The sequence below is a fragment of the Gobius niger genome (genome assembly GCF_951799975.1).
Source record: "Gobius niger genome assembly, chromosome: 3".
Classification (NCBI taxonomy): Eukaryota; Metazoa; Chordata; class Actinopteri; order Gobiiformes; family Gobiidae; genus Gobius; species Gobius niger.
Window position 1 is genome coordinate 39579547 of NC_136854.1, and position 15216 is coordinate 39594762.

The 15216-nt window shown below is 40.0% G+C and overlaps 1 protein-coding gene across 1 annotated transcript; it reads left to right on the forward strand.

Moving 5' to 3' along the window:
• The first annotated feature begins 6598 nt into the window (after nucleotides 1-6598).
• LOC306960914 (cysteine-rich protein 1) lies at nucleotides 6599-11603 on the forward strand. The gene is made up of 4 exons (XM_079553521.1): nucleotides 6599-6774; nucleotides 11088-11182; nucleotides 11248-11302; nucleotides 11371-11603. The coding sequence occupies exons 1-4, from the start codon at nucleotides 6732-6734 to the stop codon at nucleotides 11379-11381; spliced, it is 204 nt and encodes a 67-aa protein (XP_079409647.1). The 5' UTR covers nucleotides 6599-6731; the 3' UTR covers nucleotides 11382-11603.
• Nucleotides 11604-15216: the final 3613 nt, after the last annotated feature.

The window sequence follows — 15216 nt, forward strand, 5'->3', positions numbered from 1 at the left end:
GCGCTTGGTGAAAGTAATGCAGTACCCAGCCCAGTTAAATATGAATTAAACTCATGAATAATTATATTCTTCTCTACACAGTGGCTGAGAATGCATTCCTCACACATATTCTAATGGATTAAAGCTTTACAATATGATTAAATATTTATTTTCATATTAGTATGTCAGAAAACACAACAGAAGTGTCACCGACTGAACATGTAAGAAGAGAGTGGGCGGCACAACTGGATATATTTATACTCTTCCTGCTGCTATTAGTCAAAACAGATGTATTGAAACAACTTTAGTAAGCAGTAAGGTCTACATTATTGTTGCATTGCTTTAAATTCATACTGTATGTATCGCTGAACTGAGAGACTTGGGGCTTTATTAAAAAACAAAGACAGCTTTCCCATGATTGATCGACATACACTTAGCACAGGATTATAAAATTGGACGGCAGAAAGGTTTTCACAGAGGGGGGTAAAAAAAAGCCAAAAAAACAAACCTAATACGGCTTTCCACATAATGCCAGAATATCCCTGGGACTGGGCCAAATAAAAGCCTGCCTCTGTATGTGCATTACCAGACGTGAGCCTTAAATAAAATAATACACAGTGTTTTAATAATCTGTTTTTGGATAAGAGCATTTGTACTGTATGTGTGTATTAATGCATTATCAAAATGTATTTCCACTCTTTTTCAAGTGAGTGGACATGACAAAATGCCTTTAAGGAACAGGCCACCGTCTCAGTGTGTAAAAAACTGTGGCCTGTTCCTTTAACTAGGGGTGTAGCAATATAACGATTTTGCGGTGTATCGCGATATTTTGCGGGACGATACGATAGCGATACTTTCCATTCCGATATAGATACTTTTGATGACGTCATGCGTATTAATGACAGACGTCATGCATAGTAATGAGGCTGCAGTGCTAATGCAGAGGCTAACAATAAAGAAATCAGTCAAAACAGTAGAGGGCAGCAGTTGGACCAAACATTATCAGAAATTACTTTTAATGGTAGTTTTTTATATTTATAAATATAGCTAATTTGGGTTGATTTATTTTATTTTGAAACAGGGCTGTGGTTTCTTACTTAAAGGAACAGGCCACCGTTTTTCCATACTGAGATATGTTCTTACCTGAGCTTAGACGAGTTAATACGTACCTGTCTGGTCTTTGTGTGTGCCCTCAGTCACACAAAACGACCAAAGATGTTGTTAGCATTTGGCCTCTCCCAATGTATTCCTATAGCTCCAAACGAGGTGAAGTTAGAAGCTACCACGCTCTAACATGGGCACGCACAAAGACCAGACAGGTACGTATCAACTCCTCTAAGCTCAGGTAAGAACATATCTCAATATGGAATAACGGTGGCCTGTTCCTTTAAATGTAAATCAAGTGATGATTTTCAGTGTGTACGTCAGGGATTTATTTAAGAAAAAGTGGTATAAAGCACATGAAAACAAATATAAATGATGAATAATATGCAGTATATTGCATGTTTCTTAGAACATCGTGATGTATTGTAGTATTGTATTGTTATTTTTGTGCAATATATCGATAATCGCCGTTTCGGGGTAACGTAGTGAGCCATGTAACGGAGTGTGACAATATATCGATTTTCCGATATATCGCGATATTTTGCAGGACGATCCGACATCGATACTTTTTATTCCGATATCGATACTTTTGACGACGTCATGCATATTAACGAGTGCCGTCATGCGTATTAATGAGGCCAACAGTGATCAAGAATTGAGTCAGGACAGCAGGGGGCAGCACTATAGTTTTAAGCACTTGGACCAAACACTGTCACATAAATAAGATTAATTTGGGGTTGATTTATTATTTTTTTAATAGGACTGTGGTTTCTTGTTTATTTAAATGTAAATGAAGTTACTGAGAGATCTGTAGACCCATTTTCAGTGTGAAAGTCGGGGATCATTTATAAAAGGGTAGTATGTTCGAATAAAGGTTAAAAGTAGCATGCTTTTTTTTAATCGTGATGTATCGTAGGTTACTTTTGTGCAATATATCGATAATCGCAGTATCGGCGTATCGTGAGATAATCGTTATCGTAAGCCATGTGTCGCGTATCGAATCGTGAGGTACCCAGAGGTTCCCACCCCTAGTTCCTGGTCTAAACTGGGTGTTAGCCATGTCTAAACCCGAATCACAATGTATTTAAATGCATTAAAAACAACATAAATGAAAGTATAATTGTAGACGACGCTGAGTGTGTCTAAGAATTACATTGACAAGACTTTATGATGATAATAGAAATGCATCTCACTCCGCTTCAACTTTCTGGATCCAGCTTTCCGCCACTTTCTTTATCTGTTCTGCCAATCCCCCTCTCTCTCTCCCTCCCTCCCTCTCTCTCTTAAACACTTCTTTATTCCATTTGCCATATGCCTCGCAACACAGGACTGATTGTGTGTACGCAACCGAGATGCAACCCCAAAGCCATGTCATATTCTGAGCTCCGAGGCGAAGCGGAGGATGCCAAGAAGTGAAACGTGATGATGAGTGGGCGTGTGAGAACCGGCGAGGCAAAGGGAGCCTATCCAAGCCTCCGTTTGGGTGTGTGCGCTCCTTACAGTATGTGTGACATGTGTGCGCGCATGTGATTGAGACTGTATTTATGTGTGGGAGAAAGACTTAGCCTTCCCAAAGTCTGTCTCTGCGGACCCCACCTCCCAACACACACACACACACACACACACACACCACTTCATACAAGGAGACGAAGGGATTGGCCTGAGCGAGTCTATCCACTTGAGAAGAGACAGCTGAGGACCCTTCTTCTCTTGCTCCACTCTCTATATCTACAGCTATGCGCACTTACCAAATGTTTCTAAATCCTGTTCCCACACAGATATATCCCCTCACATGTCCCACGCGGTGGATCTATGACTTGGCATAACGTGGACCGACCGTATGGACTGTACACACCAGAACGTTTTTGGCAACTGTCGACAAACAGACTTACCAAATATCCACTGGGAAATGTGGTCTTTAACGCCCCCTCGCTTAACTTTTATCGCTCTCTCTGTCGGCTTTCAAATGTTTTAACATCGCCTCGCTCTGAGTTGACCTAATAGGGGGAGAGCTCAACTGACAAGACAAAGTGTAGCGCCGTGGCATAATTCAGCGCGGATGCCCTTCCTGACTGATATTATGTGCAATAGTCGCAGGGGCAGAAAGGGATGGTTTCATAGGCCGACCCCTAGTGGCTGAAATGAGATGCTGCATCCCAGGAATAGAAGGAAAGAAAGGGAGGAAGAAAGAAAGAAAGAAAGAAAGAGAAAGAAAGAAAGAAAGAAAGAAAGGGGAAGAAGGGAAAGGGAAGAAAGGAAGAAAGAAATAAAGAAAGGAGGGAGGGAGGGAGTGAGGGAAAACAAGGAAGAAAGGAAGAAAGAAGGAAGGGAGGAAGAAAGAATGGGTGGAAGGGAGGAAGGAAGGAAGGGTGGGAAGAAAATAGGAAGGGAGGGAGGGATGGAAGAAAAAAAAAATAAACAAAGAAAGAAAGAAAGAAAGGAGGGAGGAAGGAAGTAACGAAGGAAGGAAGGAAGAAAGGAGGGAATGAGGGAGGAAGAAAGAAAAAAGGAAGGAAAGAAGAAAGAAGAGAAGAAAGAAGGAAGGAAGGGATGGAGGAAGAAAGAAAAAAGAAAGGAGGGAGGGAGGAAGGAAGGAAGAAAGGGTGAGAGGGGGAAGGAAGGAAGGACGGAAGGAAGGAAGGAAGGAAGGAAGGAAGGAAGGAAGGAAGGAAGGAAGGAAGGAAGGAAGGGAGGAAGGAAGAAAGAAATGAACAAGGTAGGAAGAAAGATGGAAGAAAAAAGGAAGAAAGAAATGGTGGAAGAAAGGAAGGAAGGAAGGAAAGAAGGAAGACAAGATGGAAGGGAGAAAAGAAGGAAAAAGAAAGAAAGAAAGGAGGGAAGGAGGGAGGAAGAAAGAAAAAAAGGGAGGAAGAAAGAAAGAAAGAAGAGAAGAAAGAAGGAAGGAAGGAAGGAAGGAAGGAAGGAAGGAAGGAAGGAAGGAAGGGAGGGAGGGAGGGAGGGAGGAAGAAAGAAAAAAGAAAGAAAGGAGGGAGGGAGGAAGGAAGGAAGGAAGGGAGGGAGGAAGAAAGAAAAAAGAAAGAAAGGAGGAAGGAAGGAAGGAAGGAAGGAAGAGAGGGAGGGAGGGAGGGAGGGAGGGAGGAAGGAAGGAAGGAAGGAAGGAAGGAAGGAAGGAAGGAAAGAAGGAAGACAAGATGGAAGGGAGAAAAGAAGGAAAAAGAAAGAAAGGAGTGAAGGAGGGAGGAAGAAAGAAAGAAAGAAAGAAAGAAAGAAAGAAGAAGAGAAGAAAGAAGGAAGGAAGGAAGGAAGGAAGGAAGAGAGGGAGGGAGGGAGGAAGGAAGGAAGGAAGGAAGGAAGGAAGGAAGGAAGGAAGGAAGGAAGGAAGGAAGGAAGGAAGGAAGGAAGGAAGGAAGGAAGGAAGGAAGATAAGAAAGATGGAAGAAAAAAGGAAGGAAGGGAGGAAGATTGTATAGGCCTTCTCCTGCCTCTGTACAGTCTATAGGTCAACGTCGCGCCTCCAGACGCATTGTCCCGGCCCTCACCTTTTCCACCAGAATCCTGACTGGGATGTCACTGAAAGACAAAGTGTGTGAAACAGGACGGACAATGAGGCCGAGAGAAAGAAAGCGCCTCTATCAGGTTTCCTTTTGCGATTCACAGATTCAAATCCTCGTTTTAATCACAGAAAGAGGGTGAAAAGACAAGGTAAGGGGAGAGGAGATGGGAATGTGAACCACTGGTAACTGTTTTACGTCGTTCTTACGGCGCCATGGCGATCCTCTGAACCATTTTATAAACACGAAATGAAGAAAGCTGTTTACAAAAGATCTCACTCTCATGGCTCTTTGGTTGTGTCTTGAAATGCTTTTGGTCTAATACTCATCGTTTAGACCGGTTTAGTCTTGGTTCAGTCCTGGTATAGTCCAAATTTAACTCACTAATGAAAACAATGACAATTTGTTTTCCAACAAATCCAAAGAGATTATTTTTGGGGAAGAATCTCTTTGGATCTAAAAGGTTGCAGACAGTACAAGGCACTTTACAGAACAGACCTCCACAAGGGCGCTGGTTCTATCTCGCAATGGCAAATATATCTCATTATCTCCAATATTCATTTGCGTTTCCTTTTGACTATATTTCTCTTTTCTAAGTATCTTAGAAGGATTTAGTTTTTTCCCCCACTTGATTTTATATTTTACAGGAAGGAGGAAGGAAGAAGGAAAGGGGAGCAAGGAAGAAAGAAACAAGGAAGGAAGAAAGAAAGAAAGAAAGAAAGAAAGAAAGAAAGAAAGAAAGAAAGAAGGGAGGAGGAAGGAAGGAAGGAAGAAGAAAGAAAGAAAGAAAGAAAGAAAGAAAGAAAGAAAGAAAGAAAGAAAGAAAGAAAGAAAGAAAGAAGGGAGGAGGAAGGAAGGAAGGAAGAAGAAAGAAAGAAAGAAAGAAAGAAAGAAAGAAAGAAAGAAAGAAAGAAAGAAAGAAAGAAAGAAAGAAAGAAAGAAAGAAAGAAAGAAAGAAAGAAAGAAAGAAAGAAAGAAAGAAAGAAAGAAGAAGGACCTTCATCCCCACAACACTGTAAAGTAACATGTGCAATAACCTTTTTGCAAAACTACGTGCAATAATCTCTGTATAGATACAGACGGCATCGCGTCATAGAAGGGGACGTGGCCTCACCAAGGGGGATATCAGAATCTTTTGGGAAATTTTTCACTGTTTTTAGCCGTTTTCTGGCAAAATATAAACTTATTTATCACACACAAATAAAGTCAAGTCTAAATCGGGTCCATATGGATGTTTATTCACAGCAGATTGTTCTGTAGAAGCGGGAAAAAAAAAAAAGGCAGTCGTAGCTAGCGCTAGCTAACGTTAACATTAGCACAATGCTAGCTTGTAGCATCATGTTAGCATTCTTTGTTATTTATATTGTTGAACCACTTTTCTCCTCTCTATTTCTTTGTATCTTTATTTAGTGGAAAACTATATTCATAATTCAGCATTTGCTATAGCAGTTTTTGAATAATTTTTCCTTAACTGTTTTCAAACATGACCATATATGGGCGATTCCTGAAATGCCGTCTGATCTATCTGCGTCACTTTAATCTCTGTATCAGTGTCACTTTATCAGCCACCTGCACTAGGACAGAAGGAATATGCACTGCTGAATTTCTTTTTGTAGTCTGTTCTAACTATATTTTTATTAATTGTATACAAGATACCTCTATTCGCTATTTAATTGATTGCACATTTCCTGTCTTTTGTGTGTTTCTTGAGAGCCATTGTGAGATCAATACAGGCTTATCCTATGTCTCTTTTCCGTCTTGATGTGTGTTCCGTCCAGTCTTTATTTTGTTTATTGTAATCTGTGTTTTCTAAAATGAGACCTCAAGGGGGCGCTCCATTGATAAACTTAAACCTGAACCAGAACAATTACTTTACAAAAACACCCTCTTAAATATGAACGCGCTCTGCTGAGTTTGGTTTCTTGCGATCGTGCCTTGTCCTCAGATTCCGCTTCTCGCAGTGACGTCTCTCTCACCACATCCTGGGTCTTCACTTCAAAAGAGGACGACATGTCTGCACCACGTTAGCGCTTTTCCTGTTAATTTTCAAGCTCACAGCCTCACACTTATGCCAACGTATAGTGCAGTGAACAATTTCGCACCATCCTTCACAGACTGTACTGATAAAATCATACCATGGTTAGCTACTGTCCAATCTGTGGGAAGCCAGTCTACTTTGGTGAGTGTGTTCTCCTTATTATTACTTTTTTTTTTTTGCTTCATTCACCACCAACCTGTCCTGTGTGGTGATACTTTAGCCATATTTAAATTATCATGTTCTACTTGCATTGCCACGAAAACGTACATTGACTACATAATGTGGTAAAAATAGAAGAAAGTAAAAGACAAAAGTTTAGTTTTTAGTCTGGTTATTGTGTTCTGCACAGGCATGTGAGAACAGGATGTGGGTTTAATTCAAAAAGCTAGCACATCACTGATTTCGAGTTTCTAATTTTTAACTCGTTTTGATTTGTATTATTCTGCAGCAACGCGTACGAACACGATGATTCTGCACTTCACTTTATGTAAGGACAGGCTGTTTAGTTAATTCTAGCACAGTGATTCTCAAACCCTTCCAAATACTACGTAATCATATTTTTAACTTCAAAAGTAACACCAGGCCTAGATCAGGTGAAATGTTTTATTTGTTATTTAAATTTTCAGGTGTTGGGCCAATTTGGTCTCTTAACATATAAACTTTCCACTGGGAACAACAAAATACCAAATCTTCACAAAAACATTGAATTATTGCATTGATTGAATCTTTCTCCATAGATTTATCTGGGAAATAGTCATTTTAAAGGCCATTTTTTTTAACTGCATTTTTATCACACTTCAGTAGCTTAAAAAAGTGGAGGCTCTGCACACTTAGGAAGGCGACAGGTGCGTAAGAGAGGAAAATATTTCAAGGGACTATACAGAGTTTAAAAATGTTGGATCATGTTCCAGCCGTGTCCTAATGTGCAGAAAATGAGCTCAGACCTGTTCACCACAACTGCCTCTAAAATCCTGCACTGTCAATCAAAAAGTTGTTACTTCCGAGCAATCTTCTGAGATTGCAGTTACATGTAAGACCCGAGGTGGCACTAGTGAGCATAAAGTGACCAACTTGCATCTAGTCTCTTTAACCTCCTGCACACTGTCTCACTCTTTTTGTTGTGCAATGTATCAGTGACTCTGACCTTCATCAGGCTTTAGTAGCACCTACAGACTTCCAGCTTTCCAGTCTTGGACTTGACAATATTTTGAAGGTTTTACCAGAGAGATTTTTTAATATCTAATCCCTAACTTTACTTTAGTTTAGTTTATTTCACAATTTCGCATATACAATGAGGAAATTCAACTTAAAAAACATCAAGCAGTGCTACATTGTGAAAATGGACGCCCAAAAAGCTCCAAGCTTATCAACAGGGGTCCTTTACCCCCCACCCTGGGCAACTTAGCATATAAACAAACAAGAATAGCTCACATAAAACTAATTCCCGCTGACATCTTCCAAAAGGTGAAGGCGGACAATATCACCACAAAACAGTTGGCCTGTCGACAATGTATAATATTCATTTATATACATGTTTACACATATAGACACTTGTATTTATTTTTTGGCCTTCACATTACAAGGAATATGTCATCCTGCCAAAGTATCAGCGGGGACAGTCCAACTCATTATTTTTTAAATCAGTACTGAAAAAGAAATTTTAATTAGAACAGATTGCATTTGTTAACTAGTCTGGTCCTAGTTACAATCCAAACAATTAAACAATTGCATTACCTTGTATCAGTGTAATACCTTGTAATACTTCTAAATGTTTCCATTCACAGAGAAAAAAACAGACTTTAGTCTCCTTTTAAATATAGTTAAAGTAGGAGATTGTTTTAAGTTGTCCTCCAACTCATTCCATAGGTTTGGACCACTGTGGCATATGCTGAAACTTGATTTATTGAGTTTTGAATTTCAAAAAACAAGGCAATTTTTTTAATTTTTTTTACAGATTCTTCCACTAGAAAAGAGCTGATTTTAAACTATATCCAAAATCCCCTCTGAAAAAGGTCTTTGTAACTAATACATCAACTAAATAAACCATCGATCCATTATTCAGACTTATTGTCTTATTGTCATGCAACATAAAATGACAAAAAAACACATGCGTTTCTCATATTTATGACAGTAATCTACAGCAAAAGTTTCAAATTGAAAAATCTACAAAGTTTCCCTATTCACCTGCAGTGTCTCGCCATAAAGAGAGCAGATGCAAGTTGGTCATTTTATAATCACTACTGCCACCTCAGGTCATACGTGTAACTGCACCTTCTCATGCATGGTGGTAAACAACATTTTGAGTGACAGGGCAGGATTTTAGAGGCAGTTGTGGTGAACAAGTCTGAGCTCATTCTACACATTAGGACATGGCTGGAACATGTGGGGGGAGGAAAATACATAGTTTTAACATTTTTAAACTCCATATAGTCCCTTTAAGTTAGGTGAAATCCCTTGACTTGAAGAGTGTGTGGATGGCACTAGATACAGTTGTAGAAATGTGTGACAATAATTGAATGATTAGTTACCCTAACTTGTAGCTTATTCTGTCAGTTCCAGCCTTTCTTCTCCAATTGTTAAGTTTTAGGTTTGAAACATATATCCAAAGGCTAAAACACAACAGATGGAGAATGAATAGCAAAAATCTACATTTAACTGTACAAATGCAGATGATTTCAAGAAGTTACCTGAAGTAGGCCTAAAGTACTGTACGTGAGTATGTTTCCATGGTTACTGCCCACCTCACAAATCACTCAGAGCGCACAACAGCACTCAGACCCGCTGTCGTGGTGCAGCTGGCTTTACTTGTGGATTCAAGTAGCAGCTAAGTTCAAACTCTGTGATGTGACCTGCCCTACTTACCTCCTTTTCTCCACTAACACTGCACTCTCAGCCTCTTTGTGCGGAAGGGTGAGGGCTCTGGAGGAGATTGCAGTTAGCGAGCCTCCCCGTGCTGCAAAACAACAATAAAAATAATAATAATAATATTGTTCGCATGATTGCCTGAGTTATAGTTCAAGATACTCTGTAAAAAGTCTGTCTTGTTTTCTTTTCTTGCCTTCATGGCGACGCGTAAACAAGCAGCAGCTTCCCTCTCTCTTTGTAAAGCAGCGTTTTTGTCTTTGTTCCACATTGTTTTATTGGATGCTTTAGTACATATTTGCTGTGGTTTTGTGAAGTTTAGTGGACTTTTTTTTTTACTGCAGAGTAGAGAGTACTATATGAAGGACCCAGATTTAGTAAGTAAACAAACAGCTAGCTTATGAGCTAAAGACATCTGAGACCTAAAGATTGCTTCTTCTGAAACACTAAAGAGGCACAGAGAGCCACGACCTGCAGCACAGTGGAGACGTCTCAAGAGGCAGGAAACAAAAAAGGGACAAATAAGGAGGTATCCGGGCATGACTCACAGCTAAGCCACACAAATAGTCCATCCCCACTATTGTTCTGGCTAACGATCGTTAGCTGGAAAATAAGCCGGATTATATTCGTCCGCTACGCTCTTCCCAGAAGATGGTGGAAGACTGCTGTGGCGCGGAGGGAGCTGCGTAGGAGGAAGGGGAAGGAGGAGTTGACCAGTGCAGGACACCATGCTTTGAAACAGGGATAAAAACCCAGTAGGCGGTGCACTGTTTCAGAGGCCCACAATGGCGGCGAGCTCAGTCGCAGCGGCTCAGGACTAACCCAACACCTGAACTCAATTTAGTTGAACCATAGATACAGACGGCATCTTTGGAATCGCCCATATATGGTCATGTTTGAAAATAGTTAAGGGGGAAAACAATTTGGAGAAAAATGTAAACTTTCTCTAATTATTCAAAAACTGCTTCAACAAATGCTGAATTATGAATATAGTTTGGAACAAAATAAAGATACAAAGACATGGAGAGGAGCAAAGTGGTTCAACAGCCCATAAATACATATGTAATGGAGCTAATGCCAACGCTAGCTAGTGCTAGCTGTGAGTGCTGTTTTTTCACTTCTACTGAACAATCTGCTGTGAATAAACATCCTTGTGGACCCGATCTAGACTTGACTTTATTTGTATGTAAATAAATATAAATAAGTTTAGATTTAGCAGCTAAAAAGTGTGAAAACTGTGTTTCCCAGAAGATTCTATTTTCCCCCTCGGCGAAGCCACGCCCCCTTCAATGACGAACTGCCTTCTGTATCCATTGTACAATGAAGAATAAAGCAGTTATTTATTACTTACTTACTTACTTACTTACTTACTTACTTACTTACTTAGAGACAAAGCTTCTTTTTGTTGGCCTTATAGGATTGGCTGACATAGACAGTGATACCAAAAAATGCTGTACCACCTACAACTGGTACAGATGCCACAGTTTGAGAACCAATGACTTTTGTTTTTTGGTAATTAAGATATATGAGGCTGGCGAGAGGAAATACAATGAAACGTTTATTCTTTCTTTTCCCATTCCTTTTTATAACAGGAGAGAAGAAGAGGTCTCTAGGAAGAGACTACCACCCACTGTGTCTCAAATGTCATAAGTGTAGCAGACAGCTTAACGCTGGACAACATGCGGAGGTATAGCCATTGAATCACAATGAATGACGTTCATGAATTAAATCACATTTCAATATTCATTTCAGTACGATGACAAGCCATACTGCTCCTACTGCTACTTGAAGATGTTTGGACCTAAAGGTACAACCACTACAAAAACATCTTCTTTTTATGGTTGTAATAACGGCTCTGTGTCTCCTTTTTTACAGGTCACAGGTAACCACCGTTGCCATGGAGTCACCACTATTTACGAGACCTACGTAGACAAAATGATGTTGATCTACAAACGGACTATAAGCCAAAATAGAACCTCGCTCATGGATCAAGATGTCTTACCTCCTGTCCTAAAGAGGGGCACCGTGACCACACAAGCCACATAAAAAGTGGAACATTAGCTCCAAGTTTGTGTATTATTCAGGCCCATATGATTTGATTGTTTCAGCTGTAGCAAAACCTGCCTCAATATTTATTGTTTGCAAGTTTTAAACATGAAGTAAAAAAAATCCTGCTCTTTATTATAGTCTCACTTTCAACTTGTTTACGTGCGGAAGCTCATAGCCACTATGACCTCACTCCTTACAAATATAAAGTGAGCTGTGCATTATACAGTTTTAATGCACGACGCAGAGTTGTTTAATCCACTTACATCATCATCAATTTGGGCCTGTTTGCTTCTTTTTGAGTCCTGGTTATGTCTGCTCAATTGTTTGTCATTACTAAGGAAACAGCTGCAGTGGAGTGATATACGTTTGTTAAGTGATGATGTCATCGCTCCACTTCCAGGTCAACGGAACTTTAGCCTTGTTCACTAATGGGGTTTTGCTGATTTTAACCTGCTGCACAGCCGACTACAAGGCTCTTTTTAAACATCTGATCACACACAAGTGTTACATTTACTCTGGATTTTTTTTCCGTACACAATGAAGGCTTATTTTTGATACAAAAATATCTTCATTTTACCAGGAGAAATGGTGAGCTATATTTTTCTAGTTAGGTGTAAAAGAGTTTTTGGCCTTTTATCTGTACCTGGAGATTCAGATAAAGTTGTGTTTTTTGCTGTGTTTGTTTATGGAGCTCTTATTATTGTGTGTGATGTCACACAAACGTATAGAAAGTGATTTAACTGTTTAACCGGACTGTGTCTTTATACGAACATAATGCACGCCAGTTGGCATTAGAATTCTCACTGATGGTATAGATACAGACGGCATCTTTGGAATCGTCCATATATGGTCATGTTTGAAAACAGTTAGGGGGGAAAACAATTTTGAGAAAAATTTTAAATTCATTATTCAATATAATTATTCAAAAACTACTTTAACAAACGCTGAATTGTGAATGTAGTTTTCTACTAAATAAAGATACAAAGACATGGAGAGGAGTAAAGTGGTTCAACAGCCCATAAATACATACATAACGGAGAATGCTAACATGATGCTACATGTTAGCATCGTGCCAACGCTAGCGCTAGCCAGCACTAGCCAGCACTAGCTACGACTGCTGTTTTTTTGCTTCTTCTGAACAATCTGTTACAACATCCATATGGACCCGATTTAGACTTGACTGTATTTGTATGTGATAAAGTTCATATTTCGCCAGAAAATGACTAAAAAGAGTGAAAAACTGTGTCTCCCAAAAGATTCTATCTTCCCCCTTGGCGAGGCCACGCCCCCTTCTATGACGAGATGCCCCTTTAATTGTTTGTAAACATTCCAGGCTTAGCTGGAGGCAGGAAGCTAGATTCCTATCTATTTCCATTGTAGCTGTTGTCATAGTAACAATAAACAAATGTTGAACTGTTTTTGGAAATATCAGATAAACCTTATTTTATCGTGTCAAATGTCATTCCTCTTGTTGTGGCACCTTAAGCCACAACAGGACCACATTATTTAGTTGTAGTTTTACACTTCTTTACTTTACACTTCGCTAGTTTAATCTTATTTCTCTTGATCACTTCCTGCCTCCAGCTGATGTCACTGATGATGTCAGAAGTTAAAGGGTTTCTTTGTGCACAAAATCATTGGTCATTCTTTCACCACTGACAGAGAATGAACTCTAGGCACAACATGAGAAAACGACAATATGTGCACTGACACCCCAAAAAATGCGATATTCAGTAACTGTTTAGAACAGGGCAACAACAATATTATTGCAATATTTGACTAATTTAGGACCATGGCTAGAATTAGAAGTAAATTAGAAACATCATGACAAAAACAGAATTATTTTTTTGTATTTTTAAGAGACCATGCATTTTGCTTTAAGTCAGGGGTGTCCAAAGTGCGGCCCGGGGGCCAAATGTGGCCCTCAGACCAATTTCTGTTGGCCCTTGGCCTTTTTTCTGAATCAGTAATTATCAGAGATGGTCCTTTTTATTTGAAATGTAATAATTCGACACAATTCTAACCTAACAACTAGGTCAGTTGTTAGGTTAGAAACAACTAACCTAGTTGTTTCTAACCTAACTAACCAATAAAATGTGTCTCACATTTTATTGTGAGACAGAGCTGGCATGGAGGATGATCACAAGAAGTGATCAAAACTAAAGCAGGTAAACTAAACCTTCTGTCTTACTAAAAGAACAAAACTATAATAGGCTAAGAAGACAGTATGAACCTTTTACAAAGAGCTGGCACGAAAGTTTTAAGCATAAATTACAGTGTGGGGCACATTTTAAACCTCTGCTTGTCAAAGGTTTCATGGCACTAACCACCGATCTATGGCCCTTCACCCCGTGTACGCTTCAATATGTGCCCCCCCATGAAAAAAGTTTGGACACCCCTGCTTTAAGTGACATGATGTGGGTTCTATCAATCTGGATATTCGTCACTATTGCCTAATATTGCGTTAACAATACTCGGGCGATATATTGTGCAGGCCTATATACTACAAACTGGGTTCTGGGCGGAAGAACCCACAGCGATGTTGTTTGCATAAAGAGGCAACTGTAGTGATTTAAGATATGTATAACTGCATAAGTTACTGTATCAGTGTTAACAAGAAACCTTCTGTACGACATAGTACAATATATGTCATTTTTTTTAACCATAACACCCAAGTCAGTCTGCAGTAAATTTGCATAATACCCCAGCGCGCCTGAATTCATGAATAATTTTCCATGTGTGCATTTCGGTGTGGCCCCCAGGTACCTTTGGCATGGGGCCCCCACATTTCTACACTCGGGGGACTCGGGTAAGAGTGCATAGAAGTCGAGGGATGGAGGAGGTGGTGGTGTTGGCAGTGCAGAACAGTCGTGGTGCCAGCGGAATCCACTGGAATGGATCCTGCGTCGATGTATCTGCACAGCACATACACACGCATGTTCAAACAGTGCGCGGGGAGCGTTCAGAGCTGCAGGGCCCTGTCACGCCGCGGTGAGTGAAGAACACGGCTCCGCACGCACAAAGAAGAAGGCAGCGTGTGTCATCTCATCATGGGCCTATTAATACAAAAACGAAAAAGTCTTTGCAGATGTATTTGCAAATCAGATTTCGTTTTGTTTGAGATCTAAATCTTTCATGATCCTGGAACAGACCATAATGTGTTTGGTCTGGTTGATCCAATGCACATACTATACGCAAAAAGAATCATTTTAAGCATCACTCATCACAGCACCTGCCTAACAATGTTGCTCTATAGAAAATCTTTGAACTAGTCTCATCCCCCACTCGTGTGCCCGCCCCTCTCTTTGCATTGGCTTCACCCTGAACCCCCTACCTTGATAGATCACATGGCTGTTGTGATACCAGCTGGCTGACTGCTCATTTGCATGTGTTTCAGCTACATTGCCTTATTAGAGAAATGGGTGGCAGCGGCTGTGGTAAAGGTGGAGAGCGACTGGGGGTGAAGGAGAGCCACGGTGACTCTGAGGAAGGAGATTTGTACATTTGGGGGATTCAGAAAGGAATTAGCTATAGGGCCTGTGTTGTGTTACAGATGTATGAGGTAGGTTTTCTCAACTGCAGACTCAGAGAGATTATAGCGTTTTGCTCCATTAGGCCATTTCACAGGGCTATAACTCATAATGACATTGTTCTCGTTTATTAAAGATTTTT